At 28.9% G+C, this 15,952-nt stretch overlaps 2 protein-coding genes across 2 annotated transcripts in view; one reads left to right on the top strand and one right to left on the bottom strand.

Moving 5' to 3' along the window:
* On the top strand, nucleotides 1-14,906 carry LOC129958371 (uncharacterized). Its single transcript, XM_056070809.1, has 4 exons — nucleotides 1-97; nucleotides 11,426-11,566; nucleotides 11,731-11,884; nucleotides 13,804-14,906. Exons 1-4 carry the CDS (start codon nucleotides 58-60, stop codon nucleotides 13,943-13,945), a joined length of 477 nt encoding a protein of 158 aa, XP_055926784.1. The 5' UTR covers nucleotides 1-57; the 3' UTR covers nucleotides 13,946-14,906.
* LOC129958370 (uncharacterized) overlaps nucleotides 14,613-15,952 on the bottom strand; it is a 15,827-nt gene continuing 14,487 nt past the window's right edge. The window contains exons 5-6 of the mRNA XM_056070808.1: nucleotides 15,765-15,894; nucleotides 14,613-14,794 (exon numbers count right to left, since the gene is read on the bottom strand). Coding sequence (XP_055926783.1) covers nucleotides 14,703-14,794; nucleotides 15,765-15,894 — 222 coding nt within the window. The 3' untranslated portion in view covers nucleotides 14,613-14,702. The remainder of the gene's footprint in view (nucleotides 14,795-15,764; nucleotides 15,895-15,952) is intronic.

Here is a 15,952-nt window from a genome sequence, read left to right on the forward strand (position 1 = left end):
GTTAGCTTTGATGGCATCGTTAAACATAAATAAACCGAGGTGTGGTTGTTATTCAAAATGTTTCGTTTGTTGATATTTGTAATATCGATTTCGCAAAGTAAGTTTTTAATTTTTTTAAATTATTGTAATTGTTTTAATTATTTCAACGTTTATTTTACTTTAGGTTTGTGTACACAGGATTTGTTCTCTGTGAATTGTAATTTTATGTTTGTCTGTGTTGCATATATTCATAATGTTTGTTTACGTTTGTGTATTTTTCTGGTTTTATTCGGACAGTGTTATTTTTCAATATTATGGAGGTTTCTTCCCACAAATATGTTCCAGGAGTATGTTTTCTCCTCCCTCAATGCTCATTATATCAGATCTCTTAATGTTTAGGTGAACAAATTTTGAAAAATATATTAGACTCACGTTATTTTATTGTAAATATCGTCTAACATGTTGCGCATGTATTATATTAATTCGAGAACACACCTCGGAGAGCACAAGGGTAGTTATGCTATCCCTATTTATTATTTATGCCAAATTAATAACATATTATACTAAATCTGACCCAAATGATTCTTCCAGTAATTCTAGAGTAAAACTAAAGAACATGTTACAGATTTTTTGCCGATCTCTGCCAAATTGTTGAAAATTCGCTACATATTAACTAAGAATACAATTAGATTACCATATTATGTAATTTATCTCCTTTTAAGAATTACAGGTTAACAGTTGTATTGTATCCTTTAATTAAACCCAGTTGGTAACTAGTTATACAACACTGAATTTAAAACAAGTTATTTAATAAGTCTTGCATTAAATAGTAATTGTCGTTTAATGTAATCCCTTTAGAATTTAAAAATTTATATTATCTTTACTAATTAATAACAGTAATCTAATAGGATAAAATTGACAATATTTTTATCACACCTATGGAGAGGAGAAAACTGCTAACCTCTGGGCTGTCTATAATTTATTTCAAAAATAGATATTAAAACTTATCGACTAGTATTCTATTATATTTTCCTTATATACTGTCCATTCTTATATATATTTTTTAATTTGTTAAATGATATTACTAACTCATGTTTCCAAATATCAAGTGCTTGACTCGTTTCAATTTGCTGTAGAGATTTTTTTCCAAATATTTATCCATGTCAAATTCATCAACATATTAAAAAAAAGTGTGTGTGTGAGAGAAAAACCTTGAAATTATGGTAAAAGTGTAGTTTAGTGTGCCCCTTGCTGTGCGAAGGATGCGAAGTCGCCAATAAAGATGGCGGATAAAATAAACAAACACTTCTGGAAAAAGTTACGATTATCACTTTCTGCATCAAAATTGTGATCTTTACAGATAAGTATTGTAATTTTTATTTTAATCTGAGATTTATTAAATCTGTATCTGAGATTTTTATTTAAATTTTTTTAACTGTTGGGATCGCAGTCGTTGCTTATCTTAACAGTTTAGAAATAAACAAGTTTTTCAAATTGGCTGTGCCGGTCTGTTGTATTAAGCAAAATTTAGAGCATGTGATGCCTTTCGGCATCTGAAGAAGGCACAAGGCAGAATTTTTTAACTTAAAAACAACTTCCTACGGCTTCACTAGGAGCAGGAACCTAGTAGCTTCGCTAGCACATTGGACATAAGGATTGTGTGGATAGCAGAAACAGTACATGCAAACAAACATTCCTTTCTTAACCTCTTCAACTCGTAAAATATATATATTCCGCTCACCCTTCATCCCTTCTGCAGGTTTAAAATACTTCCTGCCATCCCATTCACCAAATATCCATTCTTGCAGAATTATCAATATAACAAATTATCAGGGGAACCATCAGAGCACAAAAAGAATTACGAGAACTGCAAGAAATTCCATTGCAGATTTTTAAAGTAAGAATTCAGACGATTTTTTTAAAGCCCAAACCAACAGTTAAAAATTGCAAAATAATAAATATTTTCTGTTCATATTCACATTAAAAATAAAATTGTAGTGTCTTATTAGTAGTAAAGAAAAAAAAAAACTTTTAATTGTAATACAGAACTAAATTAAAATCTTTGATTTAAATCTTTATTTTTTAAAATTATTTTTAATTTAACATTTTTCATAGGATAGTTGTAGTTCATATACTACTCAACCATTGCAAAAAGTAGTAAACAAAGCAGCATTAGGATTACTATAAGATCATTTTGTTGGGTTGGTATATTGGCAACAAACTTGGAAGGGGGCACACTAAACTACACTTCAACCCAAATTACATCTACAATAAGAACTTAAAAACTTGGAGCTTTTTGTAATAGCAATAAAGCCACGTGTCTTTTCTGCCTTATCCTAGATATGCCATTCACCTGAGTTAAGAATAGACTGAACTCTCTTGTGGGGCTTCTCGGAAGCAGGGCACAAATGAGAGTGTCCAGTCAGCTAATGATTACACCTGCTTATATCTGAAGTATTCAAAAATAAAGAATTGTAATTTCAAGAAGAAGAAATAAAGTCTTGCTTCAGATTTTGGCCATTCTTAACAATTCAAGCCACATAAAACACATTTTTGAAATTATGTCTATTTGTGATTTCAAAAATGATTTAAGCTAGAAACATAAAATTTTGTATGTTGTCTTTGCACCAAGTTTGTCAATTTCCATCCAATTTTAAGTGAAATCCATTCACAGTAAGTTTTTTTGTCTGTCCGAGTGCATTTAAACCAATCACAAAGATAAAAATCACATAGATTGATAAAATTTAGCTCACAGTTTTGGAATTTAAAACATAAATTTGTATCAAATTTTGAAACGAATCCATCATCTGTCGATCTGTACATTTACATGCATATAAATGAGGTTACTTAAAAACATAATAATTAAAATTGTTGAAATGTTGTAAGATGTCTCATCACTAAATTGTAGCTCTGTGGCAATTTTGGTTTTAATTGGCTGGCCGAAAAGTTTTAAAAATGCTTATTCGGTTGTGTTTTTTTTTTTTTACTATGTTGCAAATGCTTATGTGCATGACTGAAAATAAAAATCTGATTGTTTGTGGCTTTCACAATTTTATCCAAGGTCCATAATTTTTATATAGGAGGGATGATGATAACATCTATATTAGGGAATATGTAGAAATGTCTTGGGGTGATATTTTCTACTTGTTTCACATGTGTTAGAGCATGTTAAAACTTTATTTACCAAATTACTTCACCATTATTTTTTCAAATTTATTTTTGAACCATTATTTAAGTTTTGGTGCAGAATAAATGCAGGAAAAAAACATTTTTATTTAATTAAAATAATTTAACTAATTAAATTAATGATAAAAAAAATTTTATATTATTTTTTGGATGATATTTACTGCTTTTTATGGGGAAAACATTTTTCACGCTCTTTCAAATACTGCTCAAAAAAATAGTCATATTGTGTAGATAACAGCCGGATTTAAATGGTACTTTAAAGTACTGTCAGTAAATAAAGGGTTAAGCCACTTCATAAAATGTACCAGAGTGATGGCCCATTTTTACCTTTTTATACATTTGATATAGATAAGCTAGTAAAACAATGATTATGTTTTTTTAGAGTTTTGAAAGAAAAGTTTTTTAGATGATGTTATCTCTTCTGTAAACTACTTGTGCTATGTTTCATTTTTCTAATAATGTATCAAGTTCTTCTCTTTATGAAATGAGTACAAGAGTTAAGAGGGAACAAATTATTGAAAGACTTATATTCTAAAAACAAAATATTCGATTAAATTATATGCTTTTGAAGCATAATTGTTGGTATACTGTTTCTCAAATGTTAAAATGCAGGTAGATCTCCAGTAAATTATGCCTCAGTAAGAAATGTTTTGGCAGAAAGCTAGTGAGTGTGAGAATAAGGAAACATGCTCTGTGTTGTACATTCTTTAGAAAGGATAAAAATGTCATTTTCATGAAATGTATATATTTTTTGCTCAAATAATTTTTTAATTGATTTCAAGAATTTTAATGTGAAAAAATGCAATTAGAGAGTTTTTTTAATCCTTTATGTTAAAGAAATAAATTTAGTAGTTTTGAAAATTATTTTCATTCTTTTTCATAGACTAGCATCTGTTAAAGAGGATACAGCATTAACGAAAATATTGAAGTGGCAAATTTGATTGAGAAATATTATATGTTTCACAACAGAAGTCTGGTGGAATTCACTCGATCAACATTACTAAAGTATTGAAAATATTAGCAGCATCAGCTCATTAAAAATATTGCCTAATTTTTTTTCGAGGAATAGCTACCAATGGCTCGAATAAAGTTAGTCAGATTTAATTTGTTAAAAAAATATTAAAAGAAACAATTGCTAAAATTGAACATAAAAGTAGTACACTTGTTCGACAAGCCAGAAAATTTTCTTACAAAATCTAATGAGTTGGGAAACACTGTTAGTGAGAAAATTTAATAAATTCAAAGAGTTTGGGGGAAAAAAAAATTCTTTTGAGAAATTTTTATTCTCGCCTGTGCTTATAATAAAGATAAATGTGTGTATGGTAGGAGAAGATCGTTTGATCTAGAGCTATCAAACTTGGCTTATACATACATACACACACCCTATGGAAGGTGGGAATTTTACACTTTAAAGGTGTTTGTTTTTTTAATCTGCAATTTAGATTTTAATTTATTAAAACACAGGCAAAATTTTGGAGCATTCCTTCTATAATTTCCAAAAATATTACAGCACAAAAAGGAGATTTATATCATCTTAGCATTAAAAAATTATTTTTTCAATGATACTGATCATTTTGTTATAGAAATTTTTTTCTATGTTTACTCAATTTTTATAAAAAATGTTTTAAACATTTCCTGGCAATATATTTAATTTTAAAAATATTTAACTTGCACAAACACTTATGTGCATGAAAAAAATTAGCTTTTGTCAGTGTTGTCACTGTCAGTCACTTCGGAAAATGCTCAAATTAAAGAATTAAGTTAACTCTTACCTCAAACTGAATTTATAAATCACCATGAAAAAAAAAAAAAAGAAAAATACTGGAGTAATGGCATTTGAAAAGAACTTTTCCAAACTATCTCTTGAAAAGAATATAGGAAAATTGAAATCATGATAATATTTTTAGATGTCATCTGTTACGTTAAATGATTTTACAAACTAAATGATGAAAAGATGAATTTTTAATCAAGAAATAGAGTTGGGGGCAAAGATGGTAATATGGTGATATTTAAAATAGTCTTTATGTGAAAAATGAAACTATTTTTCTCATAATAAACTGATTGTTCTATGAGGTAGAGATTATAGCAAAGTTACACACACGAAAGATGGTTGCTGGAACTAGTCTTGCACCAGCATATTTTTTTCCTTCTAAAAATATAATGTTAGATAAGTGTTATAATATACAATAAACCTTAGGTACATGAGTGAAATAATTTTTGTTTTTTTTCCCGTAATATTTTTGAAAATAATGTGCATTATTAAAAATAATATACTTTTGAAAACATTTCCGCCCCTTCCTTACATAAAGGAGGGGATGAGACATTTTTTTTGTTATTTTAATTCGATTATAAAACTTATATTTTAAAAATTATCATCAGCTTTATGGTTTATGTATGTTCGAATTGATTAGCCTATCAATTTTGTACCATTTGAAAATAATTTATAAAAAAAAACTTTTATTTAAAAATATCTCACCCCTATTTACTGTCCCCTGCATAATAAAAGGGAAAATCCAAATTTGTATAAATATATGCAAATAGGAAAGTTTCACCTACTGCTTAAATATTTTTTCTAGAATAACGAGATAAGTGCTAATAAAATTTCAAATAAAAAATCATGAAAAAAATATGTGAATAAAAATGAAAGGAAAGATTAACAACTTTAAAGTGTGTTTTTCTGTATAGAGGATAGCAGGGTTCAAACAAGAGCAGTCAAGGCTACAACCGCAGATTCTTGAAATGGAAAAGAATATAATATTAATACTTGAAAATGCATGTGTGTGTAAAAAGTTGTGAAGTCCAGTAACAAAGGATAATAAACATATCAATATGTTTAATTTAAACATATTAATTTGTATTCTTGAAATTAAAAAAAATACATAAAAAGAATAAAATGAAACGAGATTTAAAAAAAGTATCATCTGTAGAATTGTAGTGTTTTGCCAGAGTTTTTGTACTTGTGTAATGGTGACAAATTTGTATTTCAGCATCTAAGCTGCTGCTCATTGGACTGCATGAATTGCCTAATATTTGTTGTTCACTCTTCTTAAATGAGGATTTGAAACAAGATTTCAAAGTCAGTTAATTTTATGAATATTTAGAGAAATTTTGATATGGTGGAATTTAGTAAGAAGGTAGGAGCTGTCAAAATGGACGGATGAGTTTTCTTGATCACATGCAAATTTGTCCGGCTCAGCAATTCTGAATCTATCAAAATAGCTTTGAAATGGGGCATGTCCATTTATGAATAGAATTTCATTCCTAAACTGTTGCCTAAAAATCAGTGTTACCTTGAGTAAGATATCAAAAGTATGGTGGCTAGTTGTTCCCTCTTTCCATTCTCTTTCCTAGGATTCTACAGACATTTGAGTTAACAATTTCTTCAAGTAATTTATTGTATTAAGCTTTTTTTTTTTGTTTTTTTTTGTTTCTGAAATGGCTATTATTAGCTTTAATCCAGTTTAGAATTATGTTTGTATGTTGGAAAATAAAAATTTGATCGTATTTAGGTAATTTGTTGTAGTTTTGAGAGACTTAAAGGCTGAGCGACTGGACTGGCTATTACTCCAGATGTTGCAAATATCTCTATTTTCTTTATCATAATTTTGTGTGTTGCCTAGAGCTCTGTTTAGAACATGCTGTCCTCTGGCCTGTAAATATATTCATGGTTCCAAATGAAAGGGTAGCACCACCTATGGTTTTTGCAGGATTACACAAAACTGTATGATGGGATGGTCAAGCTGCAACTAGAGAATAGTATGATTCCAAACAAAACTCTACGCAATGCATGAAGCTGTGATATATGTAATAGGGAAAAAAAAAAAAAAAAAAAAAAAAAAAAAAAGCTTGCTACTATATGTCATGAGCTAACTTTTTAATGTATTATTTTCCTTTTTTAAAAAATTATATATGTGGCTTCTTTTGTTGAAAGAACACACAAAAATTGATGGTGTCACTGCTCATAAATGAAAAATTATTCCTATAGGCCATCTGTTTGAAATTTATTTCAGGAATATACTTCTATTACTTCTACTGGTCATCTACTGGCCTTTGAACAAATTGAAGAAGACAGTTATATCAGCTTTTCCGAAATCTTGTTTGTATCTTCGTGCAGTGTGGTTAGCAAAATAACACTTCTAATTTTTTTAGGTACAGAGTAATTTTAAAGTCTTTAAGTCTTTTTAAAATTTTAATATAGAAATCTGGTAGACTTTTTCTGTAGTTCTAATAAATACACTTAAAAAAACAACATATTCTGTAGTTCTAATTACTTTTTTATAAAAGGTAAATTCACTTTTTAAAAACGAATAGTTCGTATGATTGTCGTTTTTTTCTCCAATAATTTTTTAAGAACTTCTAAGGTATATACCAACTGATCAAAGTTGTATTATACCTAGAATTAACTTTTTCAGTTGTTTACAAAAGCTTACGGCTAATTTTCAGTAGCTTAATACATTTCATCATTTTTGCAGATTGTTGCATCATCTCGTGTTGATTGCATTAGACATATATTGCTATTATAAATATACATGTCCATCTCGTTTATCACCATTTATTCATTGAATTTTGCTGTTGACAATGCAGGGGGAAGTAAGTAGGGATGAGATAATTTTTTAATAAAAGTATTCTTTATAAATTATTTTCAAATGGTACAACATCGATAATCTCAAGATAACATTTTGAAACATTCAAATATACATAAACCATAAAGTTGATGGTAACTGTAAAAACTGTGGGTAAAAAAAAATATTATTATTAATAATTAAAAAATAATTAAAAATAAAGAAAAAACAATTTTATTTACAGTAGAAAAAAAAAAGGCGGAAGTCAAATATGCTGCAATTTTTTGCATTTGGTACAGATTTTCGGTGCCAAAGAGGAAAAAGATAGATATACGATATATACTATGAAAGCCAGATGATATGACATGCAGTGTCTATGTCTGGTGCCGCTGCTTTGCCACATGAAACCTACCTTAATTTGTTATGTGAAAATTTAAAATTTCACATGAATATTCATGAATGTTTAATTTTCATGCACGAGGGGTGATCTAAGTCGCAGATCTAGGAATATTAAAAACGCTCTGACGGCAGAGAAAATTCTAGTGATCGACTGGCCAAGTGATAGTTCAAATTTGAATCTCATGGAGAATCTATGGTGTATTATGAAAAATAAAGTCGGGGAAAAACAATCATCAGGTGCTTCATTTGTTCAAGCATTAAAGTATGTCTGGTGTACAGATTTCTAACCGCGAGTCTGTTATGATACGCTTAACAGGATTGCAGCTGTGATTAAAATGAAGGAGGTGCCAAAAAATAGTTACTTTCATTAAATAACTTTGTATGGCTATTTTATTCTTTTTTTAAAAATAGCCTAACAAAGTTATTTAAGCAAAAATAATATATCAAAGTCCCTATTCTTTCAGATTTAATGGAATTGTTTTGAAATTCCATAAAATCTGATTTTCTGTTGATGGTCTTAAAACTTTTGTAAATTATATATTCAAAATATAACTTTTACATTATTCTCATGACATTTTTACTTGCAGTTAAAAAAATCTGAATATTTCCATAAATCTTCATCTTAAAAGTGTAATTTTGAACTTGTTGACTTAACCATATTTTAAATTAAAAGAAATCATTAAAATGCTGATGCTGGGGTATTTTACAAACCTTAAACTGAATTAAAATAAAAAAAATATATAATGGAATTTTTGTTTAAAAAGATTCTGTCTGTTGTATGTCACTTTAAAAGAAACTACTGTGGATTTGACTTATTTCAATCCAAGGGTTGTCATTATATTTTGCATTTTACGTGGATTTAACACACTCCCCCTTTTGAAGACCCACATGTTAAAGGTTCATGCTAATATGCAAATGTTTGTCTAATTTGCATTTAATACCTTGTATTCTGTTTTGAAAAGATATAAAAGAGATCATATCTAATTAAAAAAAGGGCATAACATTTTTTTTTTTTTTTTTTTTGTAAATTTTTGAACGCTATTTAACATGGCAGAAATTTTATTTTAAATAATTTATACAGGATGTCCCAAAAAATGGAGCAAGCTTTTATTTCCTTTACTATTGCAATTTGAGATATACTTCCAAAGGTTGATTACTTTGGTGGCCAAATGTTGATTACTTTGGTTTCTGTAGATAGGGATAGTAGAAAAATTGAATTTCTTTACGTCTCCCATAGTTTAAAAGTATTAATAAATAAATTGTGTCTTTTAGATTTTTCTGTGCACACATATAGTTTCATATTTCTGTCTATGAAATTTGCAGAGAGATGCTTATTTTTTTAATTTAGAGGGACTAATAATATATTTAGATGAAATTTTTATTTCAGAAATGCAAATTTGTTCAATACAGAGAAACTGTTATATGCAAATATTTGTCTGGCAGCATTTCATTTGATCCTCCTAACTTCAAATGAATATGCTAATCGTTCATGTTTTCACTTTAATTGGTTGATAGTTACATCTTTCCTTTTATGAAGAAGGAAAAAGAAACTGAACATTTAAGATATCTCGGAGAAGCACTGAAGCTCTGAGCAATAAAATTCTTTATTTGCACTTGTGTAAGGAACATTTGGATATGCTGACGGCTTATGTTGTATGTAATCGTCACGTCGATCTAATTGTAGAATACAAAAGTCTTTTTCCGAATTCCTGGAATCCTTCAATGAAGTGTGTTTACAGAACGTTTAGAAATTACACTTTGGCTTATTTTTAAGCTACTCTCATGCTAATGTACAAACAATCAGTTCAGAACTCAACATTCCAAAGTCGAAAATGTAAAAATTATTTCAACTCAATAACTGGCATCCATATAGTATTCGCACAGTCCATGGACTTCTACAATATTTACATTAACAACTTCAGATTGACACCAAGAATTTTACAATTAGGCCTCATTTTGTGTAAAATCAAATTCTTCCTTTCAGAAAAATGCAATTTGGACAGTTGAATGCTTTAATCGAGGTAGAAGCATTAAACTTCAAACCAATCAATTTTGAAGTGGTAAAATCCATTCTTCGTGCGAGATGTCCATCATCAGAGTCATTTTTCTATAAACGTATTGTGTGGCATTTTTAGAAACTCTTTAGTTGTTTCCATTTTTTTACAACATTATACTGAATGGTGACTGATATATTCATTCAGTTTTGATTGACATTATGTCTGAACTAAGGAATGAATTGGCTTTGGCAGTGCACGTTCTCGATCTTCGTCAATAAATTCAAAAATCTTAAGTCACAAGTGATGAACTCAATCGCATATGCGCAAGTATTGTCAAAAGAATGCAACTTTGTTGAAGGTATTTATTTTGAGCAAATTTTTCTGCACATCAGTTAATGTATTATATAACCATTTTTTTTAAATTTAATGAAAGTTAATAAATGAGATATTATTTTCTGACACTACCCTTTTAATAATGTTAAGTGCATTTTCGTCATATGTATATTATCTCTGAAAATTAAAACAAAACCATCGCACAAACACAGATCAGAAATATGGGTAAATGATCTAAGTCAATAAATTTGCTTTAAACTATTAGTATGACTATTTCTATACCTATTAGTATAGTGGTGTTAACATGAAACTTTATATCTTTACAGATGAATGTAGGAAAAACATTTTATTCATTGACGCTTTTTCGTTACGTGAGTCGTACAAAAATTTAATTTTTGTAATTTTTTTACTATTTCCCTGTACAGAAGCCAGAGTATTTTTACACATTTGAGTACCTTATTTTATGAAAATTCACAATTGGAGGTATGTGTCTAATTGCAATAATTAATGAAATAAATACTTGTTCCAATTTCTTGCTACACCTTGTATATTATATAAAAACAAGTGACTTTAAAATAATGTATTTGAATTTATGCAGATGTTAACTTCTTATCTTATGTCAGCTTACTCTATTACATTTAGAATAGACTGCTTCATAGTTTTGACTTTCTCTCAGTTTGTTTGTAGAAATTATAATTCCTTATAGCAGCAATGTGACTATACTGCTCTACATTAATGTTATATTTCTATTTTTCTCATGGGATAATTGTGACATACTTAGTGGAATTCCCCTCTAGATACCTGATGAAAAAATCACAGCATTTTAAAATTTAAGAGTAAAATGAATATAAAATGCTTTAAAACCTCTGTGACTTTTTGAGCATTATTATGCTATGAGACTAGTAAGATGAACTCAGCTTATTATATATTATTGTAAGCATGTGCAACAAGATTTTTCATGCTTTTTAGTTTCTTGTGATCTATGGTGCTACAGTTGTGTAAGTTCTCAACCTGGATGTGAGGAATTTTATGTTGACTGGCGCATTCATCATGCAATAACCTGTCCACGTGAAGATGATAAATGTGTCAAAATCATCGAAAGGAAAGGAGGTAAGTTTTTTTTCTTTTTATTGTGATCTTAACCTTTACATAAACAAAACATTTTTCTAATTTAGAGCATGCTTTAAACATAAAAATAACTAAACATGGCAATTTAAATTTACTTCAGATTGAATTTTTAATTTTATCTTACATTTCACCTTGATATGTTTTAGTGGATAAATTTATTACTCGAGATTGCTTATCAAATTTGGAAGGGCAAAAGAAAGATATTCCTGCTGATCGATATGATGGATGCAGAAAAGCAGCTGAACAACCAAAGCTTGCTGTATATGTTGAAAATCATATAACTCAGCTTGAAATTAAAAAGTAAGTATAAAGTTATCAAAAAATTCTTGGAATAAATGAATAGATTTTAAAATTTCTATGCAAGAGTCACTAAATAAGAGGTGTGTTAAAAGCTCCAACTACATTAAAAAATAAATAAGGTTTCTTGCAAACTATGATGCATAGATTTGCAGGATAAAATAAGTTGAAGAATATTGATGACCATGGCAAAATCAGTTCTCTGAAATAACATTAAAAAAAATATTTAGTCATCTGCTTTCCAATCTAGCTGAGGTTTTTGCTTATTTTGCATATTCTTCAGTTTTTCAATTTGTCATATATGACGGTAAAGTACCATAATTATAAAAAAAAAAAACCCTTGATATTTTAATGAATTGCTACGTTCAGGGGGGGGGGGGAGTAGTGCACCAAAAATGAAATAAGAGCTATTTTTATTATTGTGGTGGGTTTCTTTGCACTTGATTTCAGGATTGGTATCAAGAATATGACATTTGACACTGCTAATTTACATTGCATGCTTCTAGGGGGAAAAATTCTTAACAGGATAATATAAGCTGTGTACTTTTGATATAAAATTAATGAATTAGTTATCTGAAATATTAGTGTCATGCATGTTTCAGATTTTTACGGAACAGCAAAAGGTTTATTAAATTGACATATATAAATTATTATACAAGGTGATCAAGAAATAACAGGAAGTGTTCGGAGCCTTGTAGCAGGTTATGTACTGGACGAAATATAACAAAATTTGGTCACCATACACATAAAGGTATGCCGTTTCGATTTATCAAGGAAAAAAAAAATAGTATAAAAAACGCCGATAGTGAAAATTCTGGCTCTGCGATCGAAAACTTCATTATGTAATTTGCATGTACGAGTACTTTCTGACATGATATCGAAGATAAAAGGAAGGATTGCTGGAATTTAAGTCATTGTGCAAGAATTCGCCCGTAGATGACGTTGTCACTACGTGAGCGTGTTTTATTAGTCAAGCTGTTTTATCAGCGGGATGAAAATGTCAGTGCTGCTCTTCGTGAATATTGGCGGTTAAAATAGTTACGTAGAGGACCGATGACCATAACTAACTTACGAAGAATAGTAGAAAGATTTGAAACAACAGGAATTCTTGGTGTACAACCAGGCCGAGGATTATTTCTGGTTATGGGGCTACTTGAAAGGCATTGTGTATCAAGGACATGCTCCCGACATTCCTACTTTAAAAGAACAAATAACGTTACATGTCAGACGAATAAATGTCAATATGCTGCGAGCCACCATCGAAAACCTCGTGTACCACATGCAATTAATTAAACATCAGCCTGATGATCACCTTGAGACAAATTTGTAAGTTGCTATAATAAACGTTTTTTATTGGTGTTTGGTGTGTTATTTATTGTGTTTCCATTGGCAGTTATGTATTTTTTTTTTTTTCACATTATGCGCTTGCAGGGCCAGGATTTCCGATCAGTGTTTTTTGGTATTAATTTTTTTTTTCGTGATAAATCGAAACCGCATACTTTAATGTGTATGGTGGCCAAATTTTATTATATTTCGTCCAGTACATAACACGCTACAGGACTATGAACACCTCCCGTTATTTTTTTTTTGTCACCCTGTACATAATTTCGTTGTGCTTTGTAAGTTTAATGTTTCTTGATCTGAAAGATTTTCAATAACTTATAAATTAAGATTGATTCATTTAATTTTTTGATATTGAATTCTGAACTTTGATTAGATATCCTTTCATCGTAAGAAAAAGTTAAATGGTGCTAGTTAATTCAGTAACTGCTAGAGAATTGTTTCCTCGGAAAAGATAAAGTTTTCAAGAAAATGTCAAGTCAGGATGAAGTAATTTTCATTCAAATTGTTTATCAGCTTATAGTAAGTTGTAAGGAATCCCCTTTGATTATTATTTATAATTTGTTTGACTTTTTTTTCAGTGAACATTGGGATGAAGTGACATATTGCTTTTGCGAGTTTGACCAATGGTGCAATCACGGGCATTTTCTACATTCCAACAAATATATAATTATTTTTGTTGTAATAAGTTTGTTTATTTTTAAATATCATTTTAGAAACTGATCTATAGATATTTTGTTATATATACTAAATGTTGAAGATTTTTTTTAAATGAATGATTAGTTTTTATTCAAGGAAGATGTATGCCTTAAAGCATGTTTCATTAATGGAATCTTGATTTAAGATTTTCAACCAATCACTCAGGAGTTTATTTACATAAACATTTGATTTTACATAATGTATCCTTACATTTTAAATAGTTCTAGTTTTAATGAAAAATAATGGGGTGTGGAATATTAGCTCGACTGCAAAATTGTTAACCTTATCCAATCTACAAATTGATGTACAGTTTAGTCAGTTATATTCTTAGATGGTTGTCACTTATGTATTGGCTACCTCCATTTTGCAAAACAGAAAGTATTTTAATGTGATACATTCCTTGTAATAATAGTGTATCATTATTTTTGTGTATATTTTAATATACATTGATTTTTTATTACATAATTTCTAGATGTTAGTGATGTGAATCTCATTTTGTACATTTCATTTTGATTCCGTCCATTATTGCACTATTGTTTTGTTACAGATTTGGATATATTTAGGTGGCGTTTAGAACTTGATGGGTGTGATATTTATTTACTTGGTTGTCTTGGTTTTATTATTCACAAAATATACTTTTTATATGCATGTAAGTTTGATAAATGGATGTTTTCATATGAATAAAAGTCAATTTTCTTAGAAATGTTTAATAAAATATATTTTTTAAACTCTAATTGTTGTATCAGATTATAACAGTGATATTTCTCTCTAAATAAAGTGCTCAATAAAAAGAACCAACATATGTTATACTGATGTCTTCACTAAAGTTTGCTGGACGTGAACGTGGCCTCCAAAACTGCCAGTTATAATATACTGGAAAAAAAAAATCACACTGATTAATTTGGTGTTAAAAAATTACTTCTGTATTAATTGCAAAAAATCAGCACAAAATGAAAATAAAGAATTTTTTATCGGTATCCAGAAATTTGTATGCTACCTTCTTGCCAAATTATCTACATTGAAATACAAGATTAATATGCATAGAGTACTGGAGAGAGAGGATTTTACACACAAAAAATTACAACACAAACCTGGCATCTTTCTTCAACCTGCAGAAAAATTCCTATAGCTAATTAAAAGAGAAAGTATAATTGATGGCGGTAGATAACTGTTAGTTAATAATTTACGTAACTTAGAAAATTTATACAGTTTAGTTTCTACCTTTTTACAAATTCATCAATCTCTGAATAATGAATGAAATGCCAAGTTATAAAAGTAACAAAAATGTTTTTTGAAATATATTATTGATTGCGGCATTTTTCAGAAGTTAAAAATATTAATTCACTACAAATTGCATAATTGAGTAATGCACTTGAATTTGTTCAATAAACAAACAGCTAAAACATTAATAATCGATCTGTAAGTTATTTTATAAATGTTAGTGCATTTGAGTTTTTGTTATATCTGTAGTTCTTATTTTATCTTTCTCAAAAGACATCCAAAATAAAGTTTTAAATGGATTAATATATGTATTGAAAATCATCTCTAACCAATTTGAAGAAAAGTATACAAGATAGTTGGTTAACACAATATTCACATGGATTAACAATACCAACATTGCTGTTACGTGCCAGGGAAAAATAAATAAATCCGCATTTATCAAAGGAACTCATTTCAAAATTATGATATATTGTGATTTTGAAATGCATACTCATTTTAATATTACAGAAAATTTTAAAACTAACTATTTATATCGATTAATTAATCGATATAAAACGATTTTAACATAATGTTAAGTCAGGATTGAACAATGAATAACTCGTGGATTAAGAAGCCTACTTACAAACATCTTTAGGACGAAGAAGAACAGAAACTGTAGAACAATTGGATAAACATGGCACTGATGGATCCAAAACAATAAGACGATATCCTTGACCTTGAGCAACCCAAACGTTAGCAAAATCTGTTAATGGCTGAAAGCGAAATTCTATTGAAAACAAATCTAATAAAATATTTATAATACATCATTTT

This window comes from Argiope bruennichi, chromosome X1, assembly GCF_947563725.1.
Source record: "Argiope bruennichi chromosome X1, qqArgBrue1.1, whole genome shotgun sequence".
Classification (NCBI taxonomy): Eukaryota; Metazoa; Arthropoda; class Arachnida; order Araneae; family Araneidae; genus Argiope; species Argiope bruennichi.